The 24054-nt window shown below is 47.6% G+C and overlaps 2 protein-coding genes across 3 annotated transcripts in view; one reads left to right on the top strand and one right to left on the bottom strand.

The window, feature by feature from the left end:
• The first annotated feature begins 4194 nt into the window (after nucleotides 1-4194).
• On the top strand, nucleotides 4195-19871 carry TBRG1 (transforming growth factor beta regulator 1). 2 transcript variants are annotated; one of them, XM_088481855.1, is made up of 10 exons: nucleotides 4195-4574; nucleotides 7191-7390; nucleotides 9710-9780; nucleotides 11899-12107; nucleotides 12269-12408; nucleotides 12986-13132; nucleotides 16417-16514; nucleotides 16798-16908; nucleotides 17033-17175; nucleotides 18739-19870. In XM_088481855.1, exons 2-10 carry the CDS (start codon nucleotides 7262-7264, stop codon nucleotides 18867-18869), a joined length of 1179 nt encoding a protein of 392 aa, XP_088337981.1. In that variant the 5' UTR covers nucleotides 4195-4574; nucleotides 7191-7261; the 3' UTR covers nucleotides 18870-19870. The 2 variants fall into 2 exon arrangements, with proteins under 2 accessions (XP_088337981.1, XP_088337982.1); XM_088481856.1 differs by lacking the exon at nucleotides 4195-4574 and having other exon boundaries at nucleotides 7232-7390; nucleotides 18739-19871.
• A 17-nt stretch (nucleotides 19872-19888) lies between these two features.
• Nucleotides 19889-24054, bottom strand: part of PANX3 (pannexin 3) — a 52712-nt gene continuing 48546 nt past the window's right edge. Inside the window, exons 4-5 of the mRNA XM_088481854.1 lie at nucleotides 21853-22517; nucleotides 19889-20049 (exon numbers count right to left, since the gene is read on the bottom strand). Of these exons, the coding sequence (XP_088337980.1) occupies nucleotides 20024-20049; nucleotides 21853-22517 (691 nt within the window). The 3' untranslated portion in view covers nucleotides 19889-20023. The remainder of the gene's footprint in view (nucleotides 20050-21852; nucleotides 22518-24054) is intronic.

Below are 24054 nucleotides of genomic sequence, written 5' to 3'. Positions count from 1 at the left end.
AGTCAGTTGCCGGCCTTTTCGCTGTCATCGCTGGTTTTGGGTGCGAAAAAGTATCGCGCTCGTCCCCGCTTATCCCCGTATTCAACTCCAAATCAGCGAAAATGGGACCCAGCAAAACTTCAATCGGCGAAAAGTGCTGTCAGTTTTGGGGAAATCAGCCGGACACCTCCCAAAAGATGCACTGACATGGGGGGATCACTCTGGATACCCCCGATTAGCCCTACTGAAGATTATTTGGCCAATTTAAATAGTCTCAATAGGTGCTATTTTGCGGGTTTTTTAACTGTTGAAGAATAACATTTTGGAGGGTTTTTTAGAGAAAATAACTAGTCCCGTCAAATTTGGGGTACATGAAAATGGGGGGCTAGCATATTTTGAAGTTGCTAATGTGATGTTTTAAAAACGTGAAAAATCCACCTGCCACAACCACCTGCAATCATAAAAACACCTGGGGCATACTTGGGGACCCCCCTGGAGTCTATTTAGCTAGTTTTTAACTTTGTACCAACTTTTGTTTTTTTTTCGCTCCAGAAAATGAAAGTACTTTTTTGGGGTGTTCTTTAATATTTTTAAAAGATTTTTTTGACACAGTTTACCTTTGGGGGCTGTCCAAAGGGTGCTGGGTGGTCTTCCCATGTTTGCACCCCAAAACGGTAATTCTGCACTTTTTTCCGCCTGCTATTCACTAGGCGAAAAGTATTTGGAATTGAATACGGGGATAAGTTGAAACCGGAGAAAATGACGTCATCGGCGAAAAAGTATCGCCGAAACTGCGAGAGAAAAAAATGAAAGCGGGGGCTCAGCCTGACAGAGTAACGTCTGGAAGAATGGACGACAAGAGAAATGAAATTGAGAAAGATGTAAGACAAACTTTTTTTTCTTTTTCCAGGTGCTTATTAACTGATAGCCCTGGGTGTGGTCCTGTCTCTTTAAGGCAGGACCCAGGACAAGTATGCAAGCTTGAGCCCAAGGTGGCAGATCAAGTTCATTTATCTGAGAATCAGTGTAGGGACTGGCTAGATGGGAAGGACCGTGAAGCGGTGGCCAGCTTAACAAATTATTGCAATATTTTGGAACCAACATTCCCTATGTTCAAAGGAGTTGCAGTTTGAAAAGCATGTGAGTGCCGAGTTTGTATGATATTTTTTATATATATATATATATATATATTACAGCCTCATTGTGTCACTATAAAAAACTTTTACACACCTCCTACAACTATATCTACTTCTCCATCCTTCTGCTTTTATTATCTGGTGACATATCACCAAATCCAGGCCCCTCACACATACAGCGGATTTACTATGGAATAAATATCCTGAAAACCTCACATGTCTCCCATCACCCTCCAAATCAATAAATGTGCCTTATAGAATTCACACTTGATCATAACTTATTATTTTACATCTGAACATCTCTATACAACAACTACTTTCACCAATTTCTACATTTACCTGAGACTGCTGGTTCACAAGTTAACCAAACTCTCTAAATAGCCCTTCATGAAGTGGCTTCAGCTACCCGTCAGACTTCACGTAAACTGATATAACAGCCATGGCTTTCCACAGACACCTACATATACTGTCACATACACTGATATAATAGCCATGGCTTTCCACAGACACCTACATATACTGTCACATACTCTGATATAACAGCCATGGCTTTCCACAGACACCTACATATACTGTCACATACACTGATATAACAGCCATGGCTTTCCACAGACACCTACATATACTGTCACATACACTGATATAACAGCCATGGCTTTCCACAGACACCTACATATACTGTCACATACACTGATATAACAGCCATGGCTTTCCACAGACACCTACATATACTGTCACATACTCTGATATAACAGCCATGGCTTTCCACAGACACCTACATATACTGTCACATACACTGATATAACAGCCATGGCTTTCCACAGACACCTACATATACTGTCACATACACTGATATAACAGCCATGGCTTTCCACAGACACCTACATATACTGTCACATACACTGATATAACAGCCATGGCTTTCCACAGACACCTACACATACTGTCACATACACTGTAATAATAACCATGGCTTTCCCCAGGCACCTACACATACTGTCACATACACTGATATAACAGCCATGGCTTTCCACAGACACCTACATATACTGTCACATACACTGATATAACAGCCATGGCTTTCCACAGACACCTACATATACTGTCACATACACTAATATAACAGCCATGGCTTTCCACAGACACCTACATATACTGTCACATACACTGATATAACAGCCATGGCTTTCCACAGACACCTACATATACTGTCACATACACTGATATAACAGCCATGGCTTTCCCCAGACACCTACATATACTGTCACATACACTGATATAACAGCCATGGCTTTCCCCAGACACCTACATATACTGTCGCATACACTTATAACAGCCATGGCTTTCCACAGTCACCTACATATACTGTCACATACACTGATATAACAGCCATGGCTTTCCCCAGACACCTACATATACTGTCGCATACACTGATATAACAGCCATGGCTTTCCCCAGACACCTACATATACTGTCGCATACACTGATATAACAGCCATGGCTTTCCCCAGACACCTACATATACTGTCGCATACACTGATATAACAGCCATGGCTTTCCCCAGACACCTACATATACTGTCGCATACACTGATATAACAGCCATGGCTTTCCCCAGACACCTACACATACTGTCGCATACACTGATATAACAGCCATGGCTTTCCCCAGACACCTACACATACTGTCGCATACACTGATATAACAGCCATGGCTTTCCACAGACACCTACACATACTGTCACATACACTGATATAACAGCCATGGCTTTCCACAGACACCTACACATACTGTCACATACTCTGATATAACAGCCATGGCTTTCCACAGACACCTACACATACTGTCACATACCCTGATATAACAGCCATGGCTTTCCACAGACTCCTACACATACTGTCACATACACTGATATAACAGCCATGGCTTTCCACAGACACCTACACATACTGTCACATACACTGATATAACAGCCATGGTTTTCCACAGACACCTACATATACTGTCACATACACTGATATAACAGCCATGGCTTTCCACAGACACCTACATATACTGTCACATACACTGATATAACAGCCATGGCTTTCCACAGACACCTACATATACTGTCACATACTCTGATATAACAGCCATGGCTTTCCACAGACACCTACATATACTGTCACATACACTAATATAACAGCCATGGCTTTCCACAGACACCTACATATACTGTCACATACACTGATATAACAGCCATGGCTTTCCACAGACACCTACAAAAACTGCCTCGTAAAGTAGAATGTCAGTGGCGTAAATCTTAATTCAAATGACTTCCACACCTACTGTAAAATAGGAATCCAGCCATCTGTCATCCTAACCCTCTGTCCCACGCTCACTGTCTACCCCATCTGTGTCACCCCTGTCTGTTTGCCCATCCCCTCTAGAATGTAAGCTCTCACGAGCAGGGCCCTCTTTCCTCTTGTGCTTATCCTTTACTTATATTATCTGCTCTATACTCAAAAGCACCTAACCCCTGACTTTTGCCATCCTGCTGCTGTTGCAGTAATGTTTATATACCATGTACTTGTCTTGCATTGTCTTATGTACTATGTTTATGTACTATGTAAGGCGCTGCGGAACCCTTGTGGCGCCATATAAATAAAGCATTATATATATATATATATTTATACAGTTTGTCTCAATGAAGATAGACATATTTTAAAAGTATTTTAAAGTGTACTGTGTATTAATCTATTATATGTTTAAGTATAGAGTTTGCTTTAAAAAATAAAAAAAACAAGCATCGGTAAAATGGGTTCCTGAGCACCAATGTTTATATCTAAATAATGTTTCGTATTTAATGTTAAAAACATCGGTACTTCCAAAGGTTTCGATGTCCCATAACGTCTGTCTGCCTGGGCCAGGGGCCAATAGGAAACGGCAGCGCCTCCAGGGCAGACCCCAGCCTATCATAGTTCTCCTCTCATATTAGTTTGTAGGCAGAGCGACAACTACCAGAGGCCGGGATAGCTCCGTATTACCAACTGTGGGCGGAAGTAGACTCTCACCGTGGACTCCCCTCAGTGAGTCTACTTCCGCCCATAGGCTCTGGCAGAACCAGGCAGCGCACCCGCCTCCGCTGGCGCACAGAGTGTGACCGGCTCTGATGCTGCGGCTGCTCCCTCCCTCCTCCAGGACCAGACACCTATGGGCTGCTCAGGTGCAGTGTAGTGAGCAGGCCGGGCAGACACACAGAAGTCCTTTCCTATCCCCGTCCCCAGGACTGGGCCCGCCCCTTCCTGCTCCTATGGTTGTGTATAGAAATAATATATCGATCCCTTTTTCCTATATCCAGCTGCCTCCCTCAGGCCAACCTTCTCCTTCCTCTCTATCATCCTGAGCCCGGCCCCGGCCTCTACTTCTCCCCATCCCACCTCTGCAGCTGCTGGTCACCAGAGCAAAGAGACAGCGAGAGGTCAGTGCCTGGGGAGGGTATGTTCTAATGTTATATGGGAGGGTTACTAGTGGAGTAATATAGTGCAGTGATGCTGTGCGGTGAGGTAGTATAGTGATGTAGTATGGGTAGTGTGTGTGAGGAGGTAGTATAGTGATGTAGTATGGGTAGTGTGTGTGAGGAGGTAGTATAGTGATCTAGTATGGGTAGTGTGTGAGGCGGTAGTATGGGTACTGTGTGTGAGGAGGTAGTATGGGTAGTGTGTGAGGAGGTAGTATAGTGATGTATGTGTGAGGAGGTAGTATAGTGATGTAGTATGGGTAGTGTGTGAGGAGGTAGTATGGGTAGTGTGTGAGGAGGTAGTATAGTGATGTATGTGTGAGGAGGTAGTATAGTGATGTAGTATGGGTACTGTGTGTGAGGAGGTAGTATGGGTAGTGTGTGAGGAGGTAGTATAGTGATGTATGTGTGAGGAGGTAGTATAGTGATGTAGTATGGGTAGTGTGTGAGGAGGTAGTATAGTGATGTATGTGTGAGGAGGTAGTATAGTGATGTAGTATGGGTACTGTGTGTGAGGAGGTAGTATGGGTAGTGTGTGAGGAGGTAGTATAGTGATGTAGTATGGGTAGTGTGTGAGGAGGTAGTATAGTGATGTAGTATGGGTAGTGTGTGAGGAGGTAGTATAGTGATGTAGTATGGGTAGTGTGTGAGGAGGTAGTATAGTGATGTAGTATGGGTAGTGTGTGAGGAGGTAGTATAGTGATGTAGTATGGGTAGTGTGTGAGGAGGTAGTATAGTGATGTAGTATGGGTAGTGTGTGAGGAGGTAGTATAGTGATGTAGTATGGGTAGTGTGTGAGGAGGTAGTATAGTGATGTAGTATGGGTAGTATGTGAGGCGGTAGTATGGGTACTGTGTGTGAGGAGGTAGTATGGGTAGTGTGTGAGGAGGTAGTGTGTGAGGAGGTAGTATAGTGATGTAGTATGGGTAGTGTGTGTGAGGAGGTAGTATAGTGATGTAGTATGGGTAGTGTGTGTGAGGAGGTAGTATAGTGATGTAGTATGGGTAGTGTGTGTGAGGAGGTAGTATAGTGATGTAGTATGGGTAGTGTGTGTGAGGAGGTAGTATAGTGATGTAGTATGGGTAGTGTGTGTGAGGAGGTAGTATAGTGATGTAGTATGGGTAGTGTGTGTGAGGAGGTAGTATAGTGATGTAGTATGGGTAGTGTGTGTGAGGAGGTAGTATAGTGATGTAGTATGGGTAGTGTGTGTGAGGAGGTAGTATAGTGATGTAGTATGGGTAGTGTGTGTGAGGAGGTAGTATAGTGATGTAGTATGGGTAGTGTGTGTGAGGAGGTAGTATAGTGATGTAGTATGGGTAGTGTGTGTGAGGAGGTAGTATAGTGATGTAGTATGGGTAGTGTGTGTGAGGAGGTAGTATAGTGATGTAGTATGGGTAGTGTGTGTGAGGAGGTAGTATAGTGATGTAGTATGGGTAGTGTGTGTGAGGAGGTAGTATAGTGATGTAGTATGGGTAGTGTGTGTGAGGAGGTAGTATAGTGATGTAGTATGGGTAGTGTGTGTGAGGAGGTAGTATAGTGATGTAGTGTGTGTGGTGAGGTAGTATAGTGATATAGTATGAGGAGGTAGTGCAGGAATGTAGTGGAGTGATTTAGTGTGAGTAGTATAAGGAGGTAGTACAGTGATATAGTGTTTGGAGGTAGTTTTGAGATGTAGTATGAGAAGGTAGTGCGGGGATGTAGTGTGAGTAGTATGAGGAGGTAGTATAGTGATGTAGTATGAGAAGGGTAGTGCCGCGATATAGAGCGGGGATGTAGTGTGAGGAGGTAGTATAGTGATATAGTGCGGGGATGTAGTGTGAGTAGTATGAGGAGGTAGTATAGTGATGTAGTATGAGGAGATAGTATAGTGATGTAGTATGAGAAGGGTAGTGCAGCGATATAGTGTGGGGATGTAGTATAGTGATATAGTGCAGTAAACCAGTGGAGTGAATTAGCGTGGGGATGTAGTGTGAGTAGTATAGTGATTTAGCGTGGGGATGTAGTGTGAGTAGTATAGTGATGTAGTGTGAGGAGGTAGTATAGTGATTTAGCGTGGGGATGTAGTGTGAGTAGTATAGTGATGTAGTGTGAGGCGGTAGTATAGTGATTTAGCGTGGGGATGTAGTGTGAGTAGTATAGTGATGTAGTGTGAGGCGGTAGTATAGTGATTTAGCGTGGGGATGTAGTGTGAGTAGTATAGTGATGTAGTGTGAGGCGGTAGTATAGTGATTTAGCGTGGGGATGTAGTGTGAGAGTTATTGGGTGAGCTCTGAGTTAGGGGGCAGCACAGGAGAAAGCTTGGATGTGAGCGTGAGAGGAGGTGAGACAGTGACATTATATCCGTGTCCAATGAGTTTGTTATAATGGTGTTTGTAGTGCACCTAGATTATGCCAGTCATGGTGTGCTACCTGTCCAGCAGCCGTGTTCCTCGTTATTACTGCCAGCGCTGGGCAGCTCTCCCTGTGCATGTAATGCAATAACTATATGGGCAATTTATTAAGATTATACATGTTTTGTACACACTGCCGGGATGGATGATTAGGTGATGTGTATAATACTGTCATTACTGGTTGTAGGATTGCGTTGCTGACTAGGTGTACACTGATGCGATCAGATTATAATCTGTCCCAGCGCGCGCCCAGGAAGGATGAATCCCACGTTCTCATCGCATGCCTCGTACCAGGGGGTGAAGATGAAGAGTAAGCGGAGGAGTCAGAAGGAGAAGTACCGGCTGCGGTGTCTGCGGCTGAGGAGAATCGCTAAAGCCACGGTGTTTGTGCGTCACATGCATTATAATACAGCCTATCAGTCCATTGGGTGCCAATGACATTGCAGAGTCACCAGGTCCTAGGGGTGCCAGGGAGTATTGCTAAGCAGCTTTTAGGGCTCTGTAACGCACCACCACTGTGTATAGATCTTTGGGTAGACCCATGTTGGGCATATTGCCTCTGCCCGTCTTTCCATTGCTGATATCTGTCTGAGGAGCCTCAGTTGGGAGCTACACAATCAGTCCAAGGATGGTTCAATAAGTAATTCTGCCTCCAGCATGAGACTTGAGTCTCTGGGCACTTCCCTCAATGCCGGCTGAGATGGGAACGAAGACCGTCTATGCCAGCTCGGGGTGACAGAAATAAGAATGTTTTGCAGAAAGAGACTCTATGACATAAAAAGTTAATCACTGTACATCTTAATAATCTAAACTTAGTGGTTAACCTTATGGGGTATATTTACTAAGAGGCACTGACGGTACGCCCATACAGTCTTGGCTTAGGCACTTTTTGTTGCCATCCGATATAGCGGTGGTCTGTTGCTGGTAATTTTGATAAAGTTAGGGAGAGATCCCCAGGGTGAGGTACGGTGAGGGAGAGATCCCCAGGGTGAGGTACGGCGAGGGAGAGATCCCCAGGGTGAGGTACGGCGAGGGAGAGATTCCCAGGGTGAGGTACGGCGAGGGAGAGGCCCCAGGGTGAGGTACGGCGAGGGAGAGGCCCCAGGATGAGGTACGGCGAGGGAGATATCCCAGGATGAGGTACGGCGAGGGAGAGGCCCCAGGGTGAGGTACGGCGAGGGAGAGATCCCCAGGGTGAGGTACGGCGAGGGAGAGATCCCCAGGGTGAGGTACGGCGAGGGAGAGATCCCCAGGGTGAGGTACGGCGAGGGAGAGATCCCCAGGGTGATGTACGGCGAGGGAGACATCCCAGGGTGAGGTACGGCGAGGGAGAGGCCCCAGGGTGAGGTACGGCGAGGGAGAGGCCCCAGGGTGAGGTACGGCGAGGGAGAGATCCCAGGGTGAGGTACGGCGAGGGAGAGATCCCCAGGGTGAGGTACGGCGAGGGAGAGATCCCCAGGGTGAGGTACGGCGAGGGAGACATCCCAGGGTGAGGTACGGCGAGGGAGAGGCCCCAGGGTGAGGTACGGCGAGGGAGAGATCCCAGGATGAGGTACGGCGAGGGAGACATCCCAGGGTGAGGTACGGCGAGGGAGAGGCCCCAGGGTGATGTACGGCGAGGGAGAGATCCCCAGGGTGAGGTACGGCGAGGGAGAGATCCCCAGGGTGAGGTACGGCGAGGGAGAGATCCCAGGGTGAGGTACGGCGAGGGAGAGATCCCAGGGTGAGGTACGGCGAGGGAGAGATCCCCAGGGTGAGGTACGGCGAGGGAGAGATCCCAGGGTGAGGTACGGCGAGGGAGAGATCCCAGGGTGAGGTACGGCGAGGGAGAGATCCCAGGGTGAGGTACCAGTCATACTAAGCCATGTTAATGTTTACTATCCCATACATACATATATATATTTTTAGGGGTTACTTTCTCACTCCGCTGCTCTTTCCCTATACTATCATTTTTATTATCTAGCATTTACTTTTTATTCTTAAATCATTTATATATTAGCTTTGTTATTTTTAGTTTATTTTCCCTCTTCCTAAAGGCGCGTATCTACTACACAAGAAACATGAGCGATTTGAACGATTACGGCATCGTTATCATTCATTCATCGTACAGTAATTATGCCGGCAACGACCAGCGATGCGCATTCCCACTGGTCGTTGTCAGCATCTGTCATCGTCTGAACATGCGAGATCGACAGGTTGTGCACGTTCGGGGATGAGGGAAGGTGCCTGCACTGAGCGACATATCATTGTGTGGTGGGCACATTATCCACTGCACAGTATGGAGAACGATTACAATGTTGTAATCATACAGTCGTTCCACTCTCGTGTAGTGAATACTCACCTTTAATCCTTTTTATTTTATTTGTATGTATTTTCTGTTTACACTATATTTTTGGCACTATTTATACACACTGCTGTTTACGCTTCTGGTTTTTCAATATTTTTGGTTCCGTAATTATATCAGCGGCGAGCCCACTTTAGTGTAGAAGGAGGGAAGACTACAAGGAAATAAAGGGGCGATGGGGTAAATTTAAGAAAAGAGGGCTATGGAGAGTATATACATAGCTTTTATTAATTTGGCGAGAAAGGGAAATTTTCTGTATATATAATTTATTTTTTTTAATCTGATTGTACAATCCCGTTTATAACTGACTGTTATATATTTCTCTATGTTCGTCCATGGTTACGCCCTGTTGTACTTTTCAGGAAAATGCAGCGCTCTCTGATGAAATTGCACGAATTGAGAGTAAATTCATCAAAGCGAAGGAAGAGAGGAGGTGATTTACTATATGTAATATTCTATGTTATATATAGCAGCAATCATATGAATAAATGTTGTTTCATTTGTTTAATATAAATCCCCCTTGTCAGGCTTTAGGAAGAAGCTCGGTAATTACCGTTTTCCCAGGCTGCTATTAATGATTTGTAATTCTCTAGCACATGGGTGGGGAACCTTTGTTCTGCCGAGGGCCATTTTGATATATATATCATTATTCGCAGGCCATGCCCCTTCCATGTGACGTTATAGGGGGGCGGGATCACAATCACCAGTGATTACAGCAATACCCCGAGCATCCTGAGGATGCTCCAGGGAGCTGTAAGGGCAGCGTTGTGACCCTCTGAAGCGTCCTAAGGACGCTCCAGGCAGCACTGCTGCATAGATTCTGGCTGCAGAGGCTAGCAGAGAAAAGCTCCGAGGGCCAGACCAAATGACTCCGCGGTCCTTATACGGCCCCCGGGCCTGAGGTTCCCCATCCCTGTTCTAGTGTATACAGTATCGTGTGACTACCATGGCAACCACAGTTTAATGGCACATAATGTTGTGTGCACAGAGGAACACTGCTCTCTGCTCTGTTTTCACTGTACCATCCTCTCCCTCCTTATCCCCCCTCTGCCATCACATGACTTGCTGAAAGTTGCGTGAGACTGCGTTTGTGTACCAGACTGAGAGTGTCTGTGTCTGGCAGCCAGATACTGTTTTGTGTCCGCTGTGATTTCTCCCTCTCTGTCTCCCCCATGACATCACTGTCAGCCTATGACTGTGTAGCAAGTTGTCTGTAACTGGCAGCTAAACATTGTGTTTTGTCTACTCTGTTCACTGTGACATCCGCCCCCTTTTCTCCCCTGTCTGCCTCGGAGCCGTATTCAATTACAGCGGATCCGCGATAGTTTTTCGCCTCCCAGACTTTTCGCCTACATCGCTTCTTTTGTAGGTGGAAAAGTATCGCGGCCGTCCCCGCTTTACCCCGTATTCAATATGGAAGTACGCGAAAACGGGACCCGGCAAAACCTGAACAGGTGGAAAGTACTGTCAGATTTGGGTAAATCAGCCTGACATCCCCCAAAAGATGTTCTGACATGGGGGTTAGCTATGGTACCCCCCGATTTGGCTTGCTGAAGTATTTGGTGTTTTTAAAAGGGATCAATAGCTGCTAAATAGCGTTTTTCTATATGTGGTGCAGAATAGTTGTCCCTCAACATTTTTTTTTTTCGCCCCCAAACTCAAAGTGATTTTTTTGGGGTGTCCTTAAGTGTTTCTTAAAAAAACTTTGGACACCGTTTACCTTTGGGGGACTGTCTGAAGGCTGCACGGGGGTTCCCGCAACATTGCACCCCAAAACCCCAATTCTGCACTTTTTTCCGCCTGGTATTCATAGGCGATAATTTACCGCCTATTAGGCGGAAAGTCTTCCAAATTGAATACGGAGTAAAACCAAAACAGGCGAAAATTACGTCATCGGCGAAAAGCTTTCGCCAAAAACACGCGAAAACGTCTTTTCGCTTCAAATTGAATACGGCCCTTGGTGTGACGTGCTGAGAGTCTGTCTGTTTAGCAGATTTACTGTGTCTTTGACTAACCGCTATACCAAAAATCACTCTGCCGCCTTTAAATCAGTGGCACCTCATTTAATGGAGTGCCAAACATTGCTAATGTACAGGAAGTTTGTGGGTAGCAACCGAAATCTCCTATACACGTTGTAGCCAGAAGTAGTATCTGCAGAATATATTCTCCCTGAATGTCCAAAGATAAAAACCATATGCAATCCTAAAAAGGAGTAGATATCCCCATAGAACCCATAACGATGTAGTTGCCAGCTACCAATGGGTACTATATAATTTACTTAATTGCTGCCCCTACAGAAGGAAACAAGTGTATACGAACAAAAATAGAATATTGTCCTGACATCATGCTGTGTGTAATTATCACCATATTCGTTTTAGGATTTGCGCTCCTTGTTTTTCTCTTTCCTTTTCTGTTTAGATATACGCTTGTGTATTTTACGTAATTTTGGATTTTTTTATATATATATATATATATATATATATATATATATATATAATTTATTTATTATAATTAATTTTTTTTTCTTTTTTTTTTTTTTTATCTGCTCCAGATTTTTATTAAAAAGGCTTCTGCAGCTCCAGGCGCTAAGTGAGGAGGATCCAGCGGGGACTCATAGCTCCAGCTTATCTCTCAGCTTCGACATGGCCGGAATGAGCGATGGGAACCTGGATATGGGCCTGACAGACGTGGTGGACGGTGGTCTGGGGAAAAAGCTGAAGAAAGATAAACGAGAAAAAGGCAAAGAAAATAAGTCGGAAGGTTAGTGATGCACCAAGCGGAAGGAAGACGTCACCACGCGTGTAACCTTTATTTGGGTGTCTGCCGTGTGCGAGAACATGTATAATGTCTTTGCCGGTGAGATCTGGGTGACGGAACACGTTGCTGATTGGACCTTTTATTTCTTCTCACCTTGTTTGTAGCTATGAAAAAATTATCCAAGAGGAAGAAGGTTATGGAGGGCGCAACTCGCAGATGGGTTCAGCCGATACTATTAGATCCGTGTGGGCGGCCGGTTTTCCCCATTGTGTTGGATGGGTTGACGGTCTACAGTCTTGGAGAGGTGAGGTACCAGGGTCTGTATTTACTGTAGACACAATAACCCAGACACTGGCGCTGTGGGAAAAAGAGTTAAGAAGTTTGTTGCTTGTGCCCATCACCTACCCACAGAGGAAGCGGCAGCTTGGTGGACTAACCCTATATGCATGAAGATCTATTAAATCATAAGGAACTTGTGACGTCACGCGGTCATTACATGTGAAGGTTCCCAGCACACTGATAGACCAGGGCGAGTATTGCTTCAGCCTGCACTGAGACGGGTCCACGTTAATATGCCATGATGTTTAAATTTGCTCCAGAGCACCCTGAGGGAACCAACGCAAATGCGTAAAGAACATCCAAACTCCTAACAGATAGTGCTTTTAAACTCAGGGCTGTGAGGCAGTACTGCCAACCACTACGCCAATCATACTGGCCAGATGGAGTTTTTATAAATCCACAATATATTTTTTAGTACATACAAAGTTACCCGTTCACTCACTTCCACTTTTGTGGAAGCTACTGTACTAGCTACATGTTGCTGCGGTGACTATAACCAATACTCTGGTTCTAATGATAAAATCTTCGTATGTTTACCACAGATTGTTTCAGACCGGAAAGGCTTCCACGACAAAGCTGCCATTTATCCTGTAGGTTTTTGTAGTACGAGAGTTTACGTCAGCATGAGGAACCCTGAACAGAAGTGTCTGTACACTTGTCAGATCAAAGATGGCTGGTCCGGCCCCAAGGTAATGGTTTCTTCCTAGTGTGGCACGGTCCTAAATATGTCCTCCTAATTAACTGCCCATGACTCAGTCACTGGACTATGGTGAGAATAAATCTGCTCATTACCCACCATGGCTGATACGCTGGATGGCTCTGGATACCTCTGTCCTTATCACTGACCATGGCTCAGCTGTGGGACTATAGGCAGGATACCTCTGTCCTTATCACTGACCATGGCTCAGCTGTGGGACTATAGGCAGGATGCCTCTGTCCTTATCACTGACCGTGGCTCAGCTGTGGGACTATAGGCAGGATGCCTCTATCCTTAGCACTATAGGCAGGATACCTCTGTCCTTATCACTGACCATGGCTCAGCTGTGGGACTATAGGCAGGATGCCTCTGTCCTTATCACTGACCATGGCTCAGCTGTGGGACTATAGGCAGGATACCTCTGTCCTTATCACTGACCATGGCTCAGCTGTGGGACTATAGGCATGATGCCTCTGTCCTTATCTCTGACCATGGCTCAGCTGTGGGACTATAGGCAGGATACCTCTATCCTTAGCACTATAGGCAGGATACCTCTGTCCTTATCACTGACCATGGCTCAGCTGTGGGACTATAGGCAGGATGCCTCTGTCCTTATCTCTGACCATGGCCCAGCTGTGGGACTATAGGCAGGATACCTCTGTCCTTATCACTGACCGTGGCCCAGCTGTGGGACTATAGGCAGGATACCTCTGTCCTTATCACTGACCGTGGCTCAGCTGTGGGACTATAGGCAGGATACCTCTGTCCTTATCACTGATTGTGGCTCAGCTGTGGGAATATAGGCAGGATACCTCTGTCCTTAGCACTATAGGCAGGATACCTCTCTCCTTATCACTGACCATGGCTCAGCTGTGGGACTATAGGCATGATGCCTCTGTCCTTATCACTGGCCATGGGTCAGCTGTGGGACTATAGGCAGGATACTTCTGTCCTTATCACTGACCGTGGCTCAGCTGTGGGACTATAGGCAGGATACCTCTGTCCTTAGCACTATAGGCAGGATACCTCTGTCCTTATCACTGACCATGGCTCAGCTGTGGGACTATAGGCAGGATACCTCTGTGCTTTTCTCTGACCATGGCTCAGCTGTGGGACTATAGGCAGGATACCTCTGTCCTTAGCACTATAGGCAGGATACCTCTGTCCCTTTCTCTGTCCCTTTCTCTGACCATGGCTCAGCTGTGGGACTATAGGCAGGATACCTCTGTCCTTATCACTGACCATGGCTCAGCTGTGGGACTATAGGCAGGATACTTCTGTCCTTATCACTGACCGTGGCTCAGCTGTGGGACTATAGGCAGGATACCTCTGTCCTTAGCACTATAGGCAGGATACCTCTGTCCTTATCACTGACCATGGCTCAGCTGTGGGACTATAGGCAGGATACCTCTGTGCTTTTCTCTGACCATGGCTCAGCTGTCGGACTATAGGCAGGATACCTCTGTCCTTAGCACTATAGGCAGGATACCTCTGTCCCTTTCTCTGTCCCTTTCTCTGACCATGGCTCAGCTGTGGGACTATAGGCAGGATACCTCTGTCCTTATCACTGACCATGGCTCAGCTGTGGGACTATAGGCATGATGCCTCTGTCCTTATCACTGGCCATGGGTCAGCTGTGGGACTATAGGCAGGATACTTCTGTCCTTATCACTGACCGTGGCTCAGCTGTGGGACTATAGGCAGGATACCTCTGTCCTTAGCACTATAGGCAGGATACCTCTGTCCTTATCACTGACCATGGCTCAGCTGTGGGACTATAGGCAGGATACCTCTGTGCTTTTCTCTGACCATGGCTCAGCTGTGGGACTATAGGCAGGATACCTCTGTCCTTAGCACTATAGGCAGGATACCTCTGTCCCTTTCTCTGTCCCTTTCTCTGACCATGGCTCAGCTGTGGGACTATAGGCAGGATACCTCTGTCCTTATCACTGACCATGGCTCAGCTGTGGGACTATAGGCATGATGCCTCTGTCCTTATCACTGGCCATGGGTCAGCTGTGGGACTATAGGCAGGATACTTCTGTCCTTATCACTGACCGTGGCTCAGCTGTGGGACTATAGGCATGATGCCTCTGTCCTTATCACTGGCCATGGGTCAGCTGTGGGACTATAGGCAGGATACTTCTGTCCTTATCACTGACCGTGGCCCAGCTGTGGGACTATAGGCAGGATACCTCTGTCCTTAGCACTATAGGCAGGATACCTCTGTCCTTATCACTGACCATGGCTCAGCTGTGGGACTATAGGCAGGATACCTCTGTCCTTATCACTGACCGTGGCCCAGCTGTTGCACTATAGGCAGGATACCTCTGTCCTTATCACTGACCATGGCTCAGCTGTGTGTGGGACTGTTCTCTCCTGACCTCCAGTTTTGTCTGGTGCCATTCATTAACCTAGCGGTCTTCCCAAAGTGGAGTGTTGGTTAGTGTGCGGCTTTCCATATCCTTGTCCCCATTTTATTCACAGAAGAATTACTATTATTACAACATTTGGGATTAGATTTACTATTCTTAGCGGTTTTGACCCTGGTTTAAAACTTAGGGGTCTATTTACTAATCAGTGTTAGGAGACAGAGTGAAAAGTGATAAGGTACCAGCCAATCAGCTCCTAACTGTCATTTTTCAAATCTGTGAAATGACAGTTGGGAGCTGATTGGCTGGCACATTATCACTTTTCACTCTGTCTCCTAACACTGCTTTGTACCTAGACCCCTTAGACCCTGATGTCCACTTAATAAAGGAATCATTGCCTGATGAGGCTTCAGTGCTCGGCCACATGCCCACCTGACTCGCTCCTGGTGACGGGGCACTTAATAATTAGCTGCACATACTGCACAGTCCGCTGTGTGCCTGCTGATAGTCCATGAACTGTGTCTGTTCCCAGCAAATGGAAAGGACAGAGCACACCAGTCAGAGGTGTCTATCTCTCTCCACGGCTTAGTACATAAAGTACCAACCAATCGGCTCTTTACTGTCATGTTACAGACTGTTTGAAAAATGACGGGAGCTGATTGGTAGTTTCTCTCTCCAAAGCTTCGTACATCTAGCCCAGAGAGAGGAAAGTAAGTTTCGATGATTTATTTACCTAGTAGACACAGGTAGGGCTCTGCAGTGCTCTGTAACTCTGTAGCGCAGGTGCTGATGTCGCTGGCGTACAGCAAATAATTCTAAGTCTGCTATTCAAAGCGAGCGTCAGACCTTTCGGTACACTGTCCTTTTTCAGTGATGAGGAATCTTTTGTTTGTTTTTTTACCAGTTCGAGATTGTGCCTGAAGATGATCCTCAGAATTCCATCGTTTCCGGCTCGGCTGCTGAGTGTCACGCCACCCTGCTGAAAAACATTGGCGCTGCGCGGTGAGTGGGGCTTTACCTCTTTACATGCAGGGAAACAATTGGGAGAAGCAGCCGCCATGGGCTCCTTCAACGGCAGAGCAGGGACTGAGCCCGGAACCGCAGAGAAGAGGCAGGCCGAGCAGGGAGCGGAGACCGGGCTGATCCTGGTCTGTTATACTAGTAATATAATAAAATAACATTGAGGCTTTAATAATAGTTGATCACCTGACTGTAAAAGACATCTCTCCTGCTATGTGTTTCTCTTGGTCTTACTGTAATACAATATTTCCTCTGTCTTTCCCAGAGGACAAAGGGTTGTGGCTCCGGAAAATGCTGGCGCATATTTTTATGGCTTCTCGCACCCCACCATTCAGAATTTAATTCAAAGCTGCCCTGGGGCTCGCAAATGTGTAAGGTGAGCTTTGCCCCCCCCCCCCCCCCCCCCGTATTGTACATGGGCATAAGAATCCTGTCGTTTGTCTGTAGTCCATACATATGGTGCAAGTGTTTCTCAGTACAGCGTCCCTCTCACGTTTCAGCTACGAGTGGGTGAAGTTTGAAGTATGGAAGCCGGGCGACGGCCCCGTCCCCCAGGAGCTGTCTGAGAATAGCGCGTCAATAAACTTCGAGGCTTTTCAAAGACAGTCATTTGATGGGATTAAACCGGACAATGTGCTAACAGGTAAAGCGTCTCCGTAACGAAATGGTCCCCAAATGTGTATTCGTGTAACGCTGAACTGGTGCGACGTCTGGGGTGTGCGCTTTATTTCTGAGGATGCCTGAGAGCACAGAGGCAACAGGAAACCGTAGTGTGAATCTGATAAACCAGAAGAGGCCCCAACCAGGGGGGGGCAGGGGGACGGTGGCCCTAACCGGGGGGGGGGCAGGGGGACGGTGGCCCTAACCAGGGGGGGGGGGGGCAGGGGACGGTGGCCCTAACCAGGGGGGGGGGGGGCAGGGGGACGGTGGGCTATGGGCCTGATTCAGACCCACTCGCGAGCGGCTGTCCGCTCGCAAGTGGGTCGATGTTATGGACTGAGCATGCGCACGACGGAGGGAGCTCCGTCGTGCGCATGCGCCAGACGCGATGAGCGAAGGAAAGTCCTTCGCTCGTTGTGTCCGATCAAAGGGGGCGTGCTGTCAATGTTGATTGACAGCACACCCCCTTTGGTGGGCATGCCTCCCTGACGGGGGCGTTCCCACGGGAACGCCTCCCGTCAGAAGCCGGCCCACTGACATCACTAGTGATGTCAGTGGGAGTGATTTTGGCTCTGATAGAGCCAAAATCACTCCGGAGCTTGCGGTTGAAAACCTCAACCGCAGGCTCCGGCTCGCAATTTCGATGGTCGCGATGGTCTCGACCAACGCGGCCATCACAATGCACGCTCCTATAGCCTGTGGGTGGTGACCCACAGCTATACGAGCGTCCAGGAGGACGCTCCATGAAAATGGAGCCCGGCCCTCATTCAGAGCGTGCGCTCTGCTCAGAGCGTACGGCTCTGAATGAGGGCCTATGTCATTCTTAAAAAGTGTAAAAAAAAGACTCTGTGAACCCTTAAGCCTAAAACAGCAAATAACCTGTCTGTAAAGCTGGCCACACACTGTACGTGCAGCCGACCGGCCAACAGGGACAGTGGAGTGTTGGACTGCCTCCGTATGCTACTCAGTGTATGGAGGCGATTTTCCATTCGCAGCCTGGTGTTGGCAGAACGATGGGTCTGGTCTGAAGGCTCAGACTGGTTTGAAAACCAACCTGAGCGATCCAGTTTTTCTGCCGTTTTCAGGCTGTGAACAATCATCATTCAGGTCCATACACTGAAATATAATCGTTCCAACTAGCCTTTATGTTGGCTGGTTTACATCCGTGTCATGCAGTGTTATGGCCGTGATAACAGTCCCCAGCTGTGGTTACTAGTGTGTACAAAGCCAAGGACTTTGTTGGAACTTGAGGGATTTCCTATTGTATTTACATTGCATTAATGTTTAAAGGACTAATTCAGAGAAGAACATGGTGGCTATTCATGGCTGGTCAATGTCTTGGTTTATTCATGACAGCACAGATAGGAACTGGTGGAGGGGCATCTGTGCAAAAACCAGTCATTCACCTCATACATGTTTGTTAGAGTAGTCCCATGACCGACCACCATGACCCTGGAATCGCGTTGTCCCCTGCAAACATCGGATTTCTGCTTGAAATGTCTGCGTTTCGGAGTTCATGATAACAGTGAAATGTTCTTTACCCCAGGAACGCTGGATCTCCTGGAAATTCAGGCCTCACACGATTATATCTCCACGTACCAGGAAATGTTTCTGTCTCCTTCCCAGCATCTGAAATCCTCATCTAACCAGTACAGCCCGTCAGAGTCTCCGGAGTGAGGATACACAACGCGTTTCGCTTCTCTTGTTTTATGTATGTGTCTGGCATATTGCCTTATTTATTCACATGTTTCTCAGTTATTACTATGCCGCGTGTGTCAGTGCTCTCCTAAAATGTACAGGTAGCCTATTTTATACATAACACACGCCTGGATATGGGGATCGTCTCAGAGAAGGCTGTTGCTTTGTTTCAAATTGAAACTTGTGTACTATAAGGAATAATGGGGTAGATGTTTGATAGTGACGCTTAACATGCCGCTATAACGCTTCCCGCTTCGCCTCTTTACTGAGGCGAAGCAGGAAGCACTACCGATGAGATGTAAGAACATCTCATCGGCCGGAGGGTGGGAGCGTTAACTCCCCCCTCCGGCGCTACCCGCTCATGACCACAGCGCATCAGCCTAGTGCTGATGCGCTGTGTCTCTATTCTGGCCGGCTCCACTGAGCATGCACGGGATCTCGCAAGTATCGCGAGATCCCCGCGTGCAGCCTGGAGTCGGCAGCCGCCACAGCAGGGACAGCGCTGTCCCTGCTGTGGGGATAGGCTAGCGCCAGGCTGTAACCGTCGATAACGACAGCTGCAGCGGGCCGAACGGTCAGGCGATCTGACCGTTCGTACATGGCCCAGGCTAGATAGCAGCGCCGATAATGACAGGGGCGCATGGCACTCCTGTCATTTACCGCCCAGACCCCCGATCATACATCGGGGAGAAGCGGTATAAGCGCACATGACGCGCGCTGATACAGTTTCTGGGTTTCATACATCTCCCCCATTAGTCTATGCTCGCAGATTCTCCTGTATTGGACTTTTTATTTATTAGGTTTTTTTTTCAACTGTATTTCATTTATGGTCATTTGTTGGGGTTTTTTTTCACACACAATAATTAATCAATCGATGTTAGTTAAGTAATTTACATTGTGTTTTATAGCAGTGGGCAGGTCGGGAGGGTGGGAACAGAAAGTCTTTACTTTTTTTCGTTTTGATTAATAAATGTCCATAATGTACATTAAAATCCTTATCTTTCTGAAACTGTGTCGCCAATTGTTCCTAAAGTCAGATGACAAAACACATTTTAAATTAAGTAACTAAAATATTAAATAAGAGGACAGACGTGAGAGCTAATCGGAAACCATCGGCCACGTCTGGCTGTCTTCTATTTTCTGTTCTTTCTTTCCATTTCTGCAAACGATATAAAGGTATTCATGTGTTATTAATCAATAAACACGATGTGATTACAGCAGGGTAGCTGGATCACCTATTATTGGGGTCGCGGCATGCGGCAGCGATTTCCACAGCAAGGATACAGGGCGGAGCTCCTAAAGACTAATCGCTGCAGCTTTGGGTGGCTCTAGTGAGAGAGGAAACGTTTGCCCCTGTCACATGCTGTACAGCAGGGGTATTCAACATGATGTGGAACTACACATACCCCCTGCATGCCCTGCTACAGTTTAGCATGCCTTAATAGCAGAACTGTGGCAGGTCATGCTGGGATGTGTAGTTCCACAGCAGCTGGAGGGCCACATGTCGAATACTCGTACTGCACAGTGCCTTCTGAGCTGAACAGCTTTCCTGTCTCACCTGACACACACATAAGGGTAACTCATTCGGGCTGGTTCTGTGCGTCTTTGCCAGTATTGCTCATACACCTACAAGCCCTGCCCTGGTGCGCGTCAGTGTGTCTGAGTGTGAGAGGACTGGGACTCACGCAGTGAGCGACTTTGTTAATACCGATACAAGCCCTTCCCTGATGCGCGTCCGTGAGTGTGAGAGGACTGACGCCCACTGTGAGTGACTATATGCTCATAGCTACAAGCCCTTCCATGGTGTGCAGCCGTGAGTGTGCGAGGACTGACACACCCACTGTGAGCGACTTTATGCTAATATCGTTACAAGCCCTTCCCTGGTGCGCAGCCGTGCATGAGAGTGTGCGAGGACTGACACACCCACTGTGAGCGACTTTATGCTAATATCGTTACAAGCCCTTCCCTGGTGCGCAGCCGTGCGTGAGAGTGTGCGAGGACTGACACACCCACTGTGAGCGACTTTATGCTAATACAGTTACAAGCCCTTCCCTGGTGTGCAGCCGTGTGTGTGTGTGCGAGATCTGACACGCCCACTGTGAGTGACACTAGACGCTGAAATACCGCTTGACGGGTCTTTAGGCGCTACTGTTGGTCGCACCTTCAAAACTTGCGCCAACCTCATGCTAGGTACAGATTCACCCGTCAGAGTAGCAAAAAAATCCCTCAACTCTGACCATCTCCATTGCGTGCAATTCAGAATGAGCCCCATTGTGTCAGTTAACAGGGAATCGGTATGAAATACCGCAGCCCGCATGGCCGGCGGGTCGATTCCCGGCAGCACCTGGCCGACCACAACAGAGTGCCTGGCAGCGCTGGAAATCCCGATCGTCGATAGGTAAGTATTGGCTAACCTAACCCCCTAACCCTCCTTAGGGGTGCCTAACCCTAACTTCTCCCCCAAGTGCCTAACCCTAATCCCCCCTCTAAGTGCCTAACCCCCCCCCTTCCCCGCTGCCTAAACCGAAGTCCCCCGGGGGGGGTGCCTAACCCTAAGTCCCCCCTGGGTGCCCTAAACCTAACCCTCCGCCCGCGGCTGTCCGCTCGCGGCGCCGGTCTCCCAGCGTCGGGGAAATGTCAGGCGTCTACATCTAGACACCCGGCATTTCACCCTCGCCGGGATATAACAGTCGGGAAGCCGGCTGCCGGTATTAAGGCAGACGGCTTCCCAATTGTATACCGTTAACAGAGGTCTTGGTGCAATTTTAGTGGAGTAATAATGGCCACAATCATGACAAAATTAATAAAAGCAATCTATCATGCTCACAGTGCTGTGTCTTACTTGGTCCTGTAACCGTTAATATGGACCCATCATACCATCATAAAGGCCATGATGCCACCACTGGTCCATGTCCCGGAAGTTGTAGCATTGATCAGTCCCAGAAGAGAAGATGAGCCTTACCATAGGTCTCTGCTATCGATGGTGGCTGGTGTTCAGTCCCTCCGTTTCCGTCAGACGCTGCGTTGTTGGTAATTTCGGTGTCTTCGTCCATCCCCACCAGCAGAGTCATAAAATCCACAACTGTGTCGATATTTTCCTTGTTCCTGGTCTTGTCCTTGAGTGTACAGAGAACGCTGAGCCGGCTGAAGGACTTCAGCTGGGAAATATTGGCCCGCAGGAACATAATAATGATGTTTAAGTCGTTGATGGGGCAGCCGAGCATCTTCTTGCTCAGTAGGTCAAAAGCGGGAAGCATTTCGTAGACATTTAAGAACTGTTTGTCCCAATGGAAGAGTTTGCTTATATTATAAATGATGACTGGCACCAACAGAATGTAAATGACCGCGTTCACGACGCTGATGATTTGGAATATAGATAGTGATATTAATTTGCACTTGACGAAGGTGGATTCGGACGATTGGAAGTCGGGCGTCACGTGGCAGTTGAACTCCTCTTGGTGGAAGATGTTGAGGTGAAAGAACCCCAGGTAGAAGCAGGTGAACACAATGAGGACGAGGAGGAGGATGTTCCTCAGGAGATAGGTCAGTGCGATGTAATGTGAGTGCTGCTTGCACTTCAGGTATTTCTCCAACAGGGGAAACTCAAAGTAGCGCACGTGGCGAGCACTGAAAAACAGCCCAGATTAGTTCCCATTCTAGCAAATATAAACCCAACACTTACAACATAATAATGCATATACTGGCATATGTATAATAACCGACCTCTGAGTGCTTTAGGGCCCTAGGCATCATACGTTTGAAGCCCTCGCACCCATTTGTCAAAAATGACCAAATAACGTGTTTAGAATTTTACAGGAACCTCAGTGCCTTCTGGGTTCTAGGTCACCTAATAGATCAAAGGTTCTCAAACTCGGTCCTCAGGACCCCAAACAGTGCATGTTTTCCAGGTCTCCTGACAAAATCGCAGGTGAAATAATTATCTCCACCTATGGATCTTTTAAAATGTGTTAGTAATGACTACACCTGTGCACTTGTTGAGTGACCTGTGTGGGGTCCCGAGGACCAAGTTTGAGAACCACTGTCATAGCTTTATCCCTCATGTCAGTGTTTCCCAACTCCAGTCCTCGGGACTCCTCTCAGTGCATGTTTTCCATATCTCCAAGTTGGTGCATAGGCTTGTCCATGACTAGTTGACACTTTTTATAAGATCCACAGGTGATGCTGATTATTTCACTTGTGATACTAAGGAGATCTGGAAAACATGGACTGTTAGAGATCTCTGAGGACTGCCTTATGTGGGTGAGTAAGGGCCATAAGACTAGTGAAGTAAATAAACCCCAATTAAATGTTTACAATTGCCTAGTATTGCGTCAGGTTAGTTGTTCCTTGTGGCTACACCCTGGGGCGTGAACCCATTTCTGTCCTGTCTTTTCTGTGTCCTAGGAGCTATCTGCAATCCCTCATCCAACCTCTTGTAGAGTTCCCACCCAAACACAGCTCCTGCTCTAAGGGCCTGATTCAGAACCGGACGCTCTGACCAGAGCGCTCGCTCTGAATCAGGGCCGGTCTACCTAAATTTGGAGCGGCCTCCTGGCCACTTGCATAGCTGTGGGTGACCACCCACAGCTTTTGTGAGCGACCATAAAGATGGTCGCGATGGTCAAGAGACCCTTTCGGTAGGGTCTCGTCTGCTGCAAGCCCGGAGTGCTTTTGGCTCTATTAGAGCCAAAAACACTCCCACTGACATCACTAGTGATGTCAGTGGGGCCGGACCCAGACGGTAGGCGTTCCCATGGGAACGCCTCCGTCTGGGCAGCCACGCCCACCAAAGGGGGCGTGCTGTCAGTCACCATTGACAGCACGCCCCCTTTGGTGCGAGACCTCAAGCGACGGCTTCCCCGTCGCTCGCCGGGTCTCGCGCATGTGCACGACGGAGCATGTTGGGAAACATCGACCCGCTTGCAAGCGTACAGCGCTCGCGAGCGGGTCTGAATGAGACCCTAAGTGACTCTCCATGTGACGTTATGAGGTTATTACCGGCAAATCCTTACAGCGTGGACGGGTGTGGGGTCTTGGGGACAGGTTATGTTACCCCTGTTGTCCTAAATTCAGCAATTTGTAAATGATTGCATTTGCAATGTGTAGCTCCACCCACTGCGCAGCTTCTCATAGGTTGGAACGCTTCCCTCACCAATCTGTATAT

This window comes from Taudactylus pleione, unplaced genomic scaffold (assembly GCF_031769625.1).
Source record: "Taudactylus pleione unplaced genomic scaffold, aTauple2 ptg000278l, whole genome shotgun sequence".
Taxonomy (NCBI): domain Eukaryota; kingdom Metazoa; phylum Chordata; class Amphibia; order Anura; family Myobatrachidae; genus Taudactylus; species Taudactylus pleione.
The sequence above is the reverse complement of the archived record's forward strand: the minus strand, read 5'-3'. Positions and strand labels throughout refer to the sequence as shown.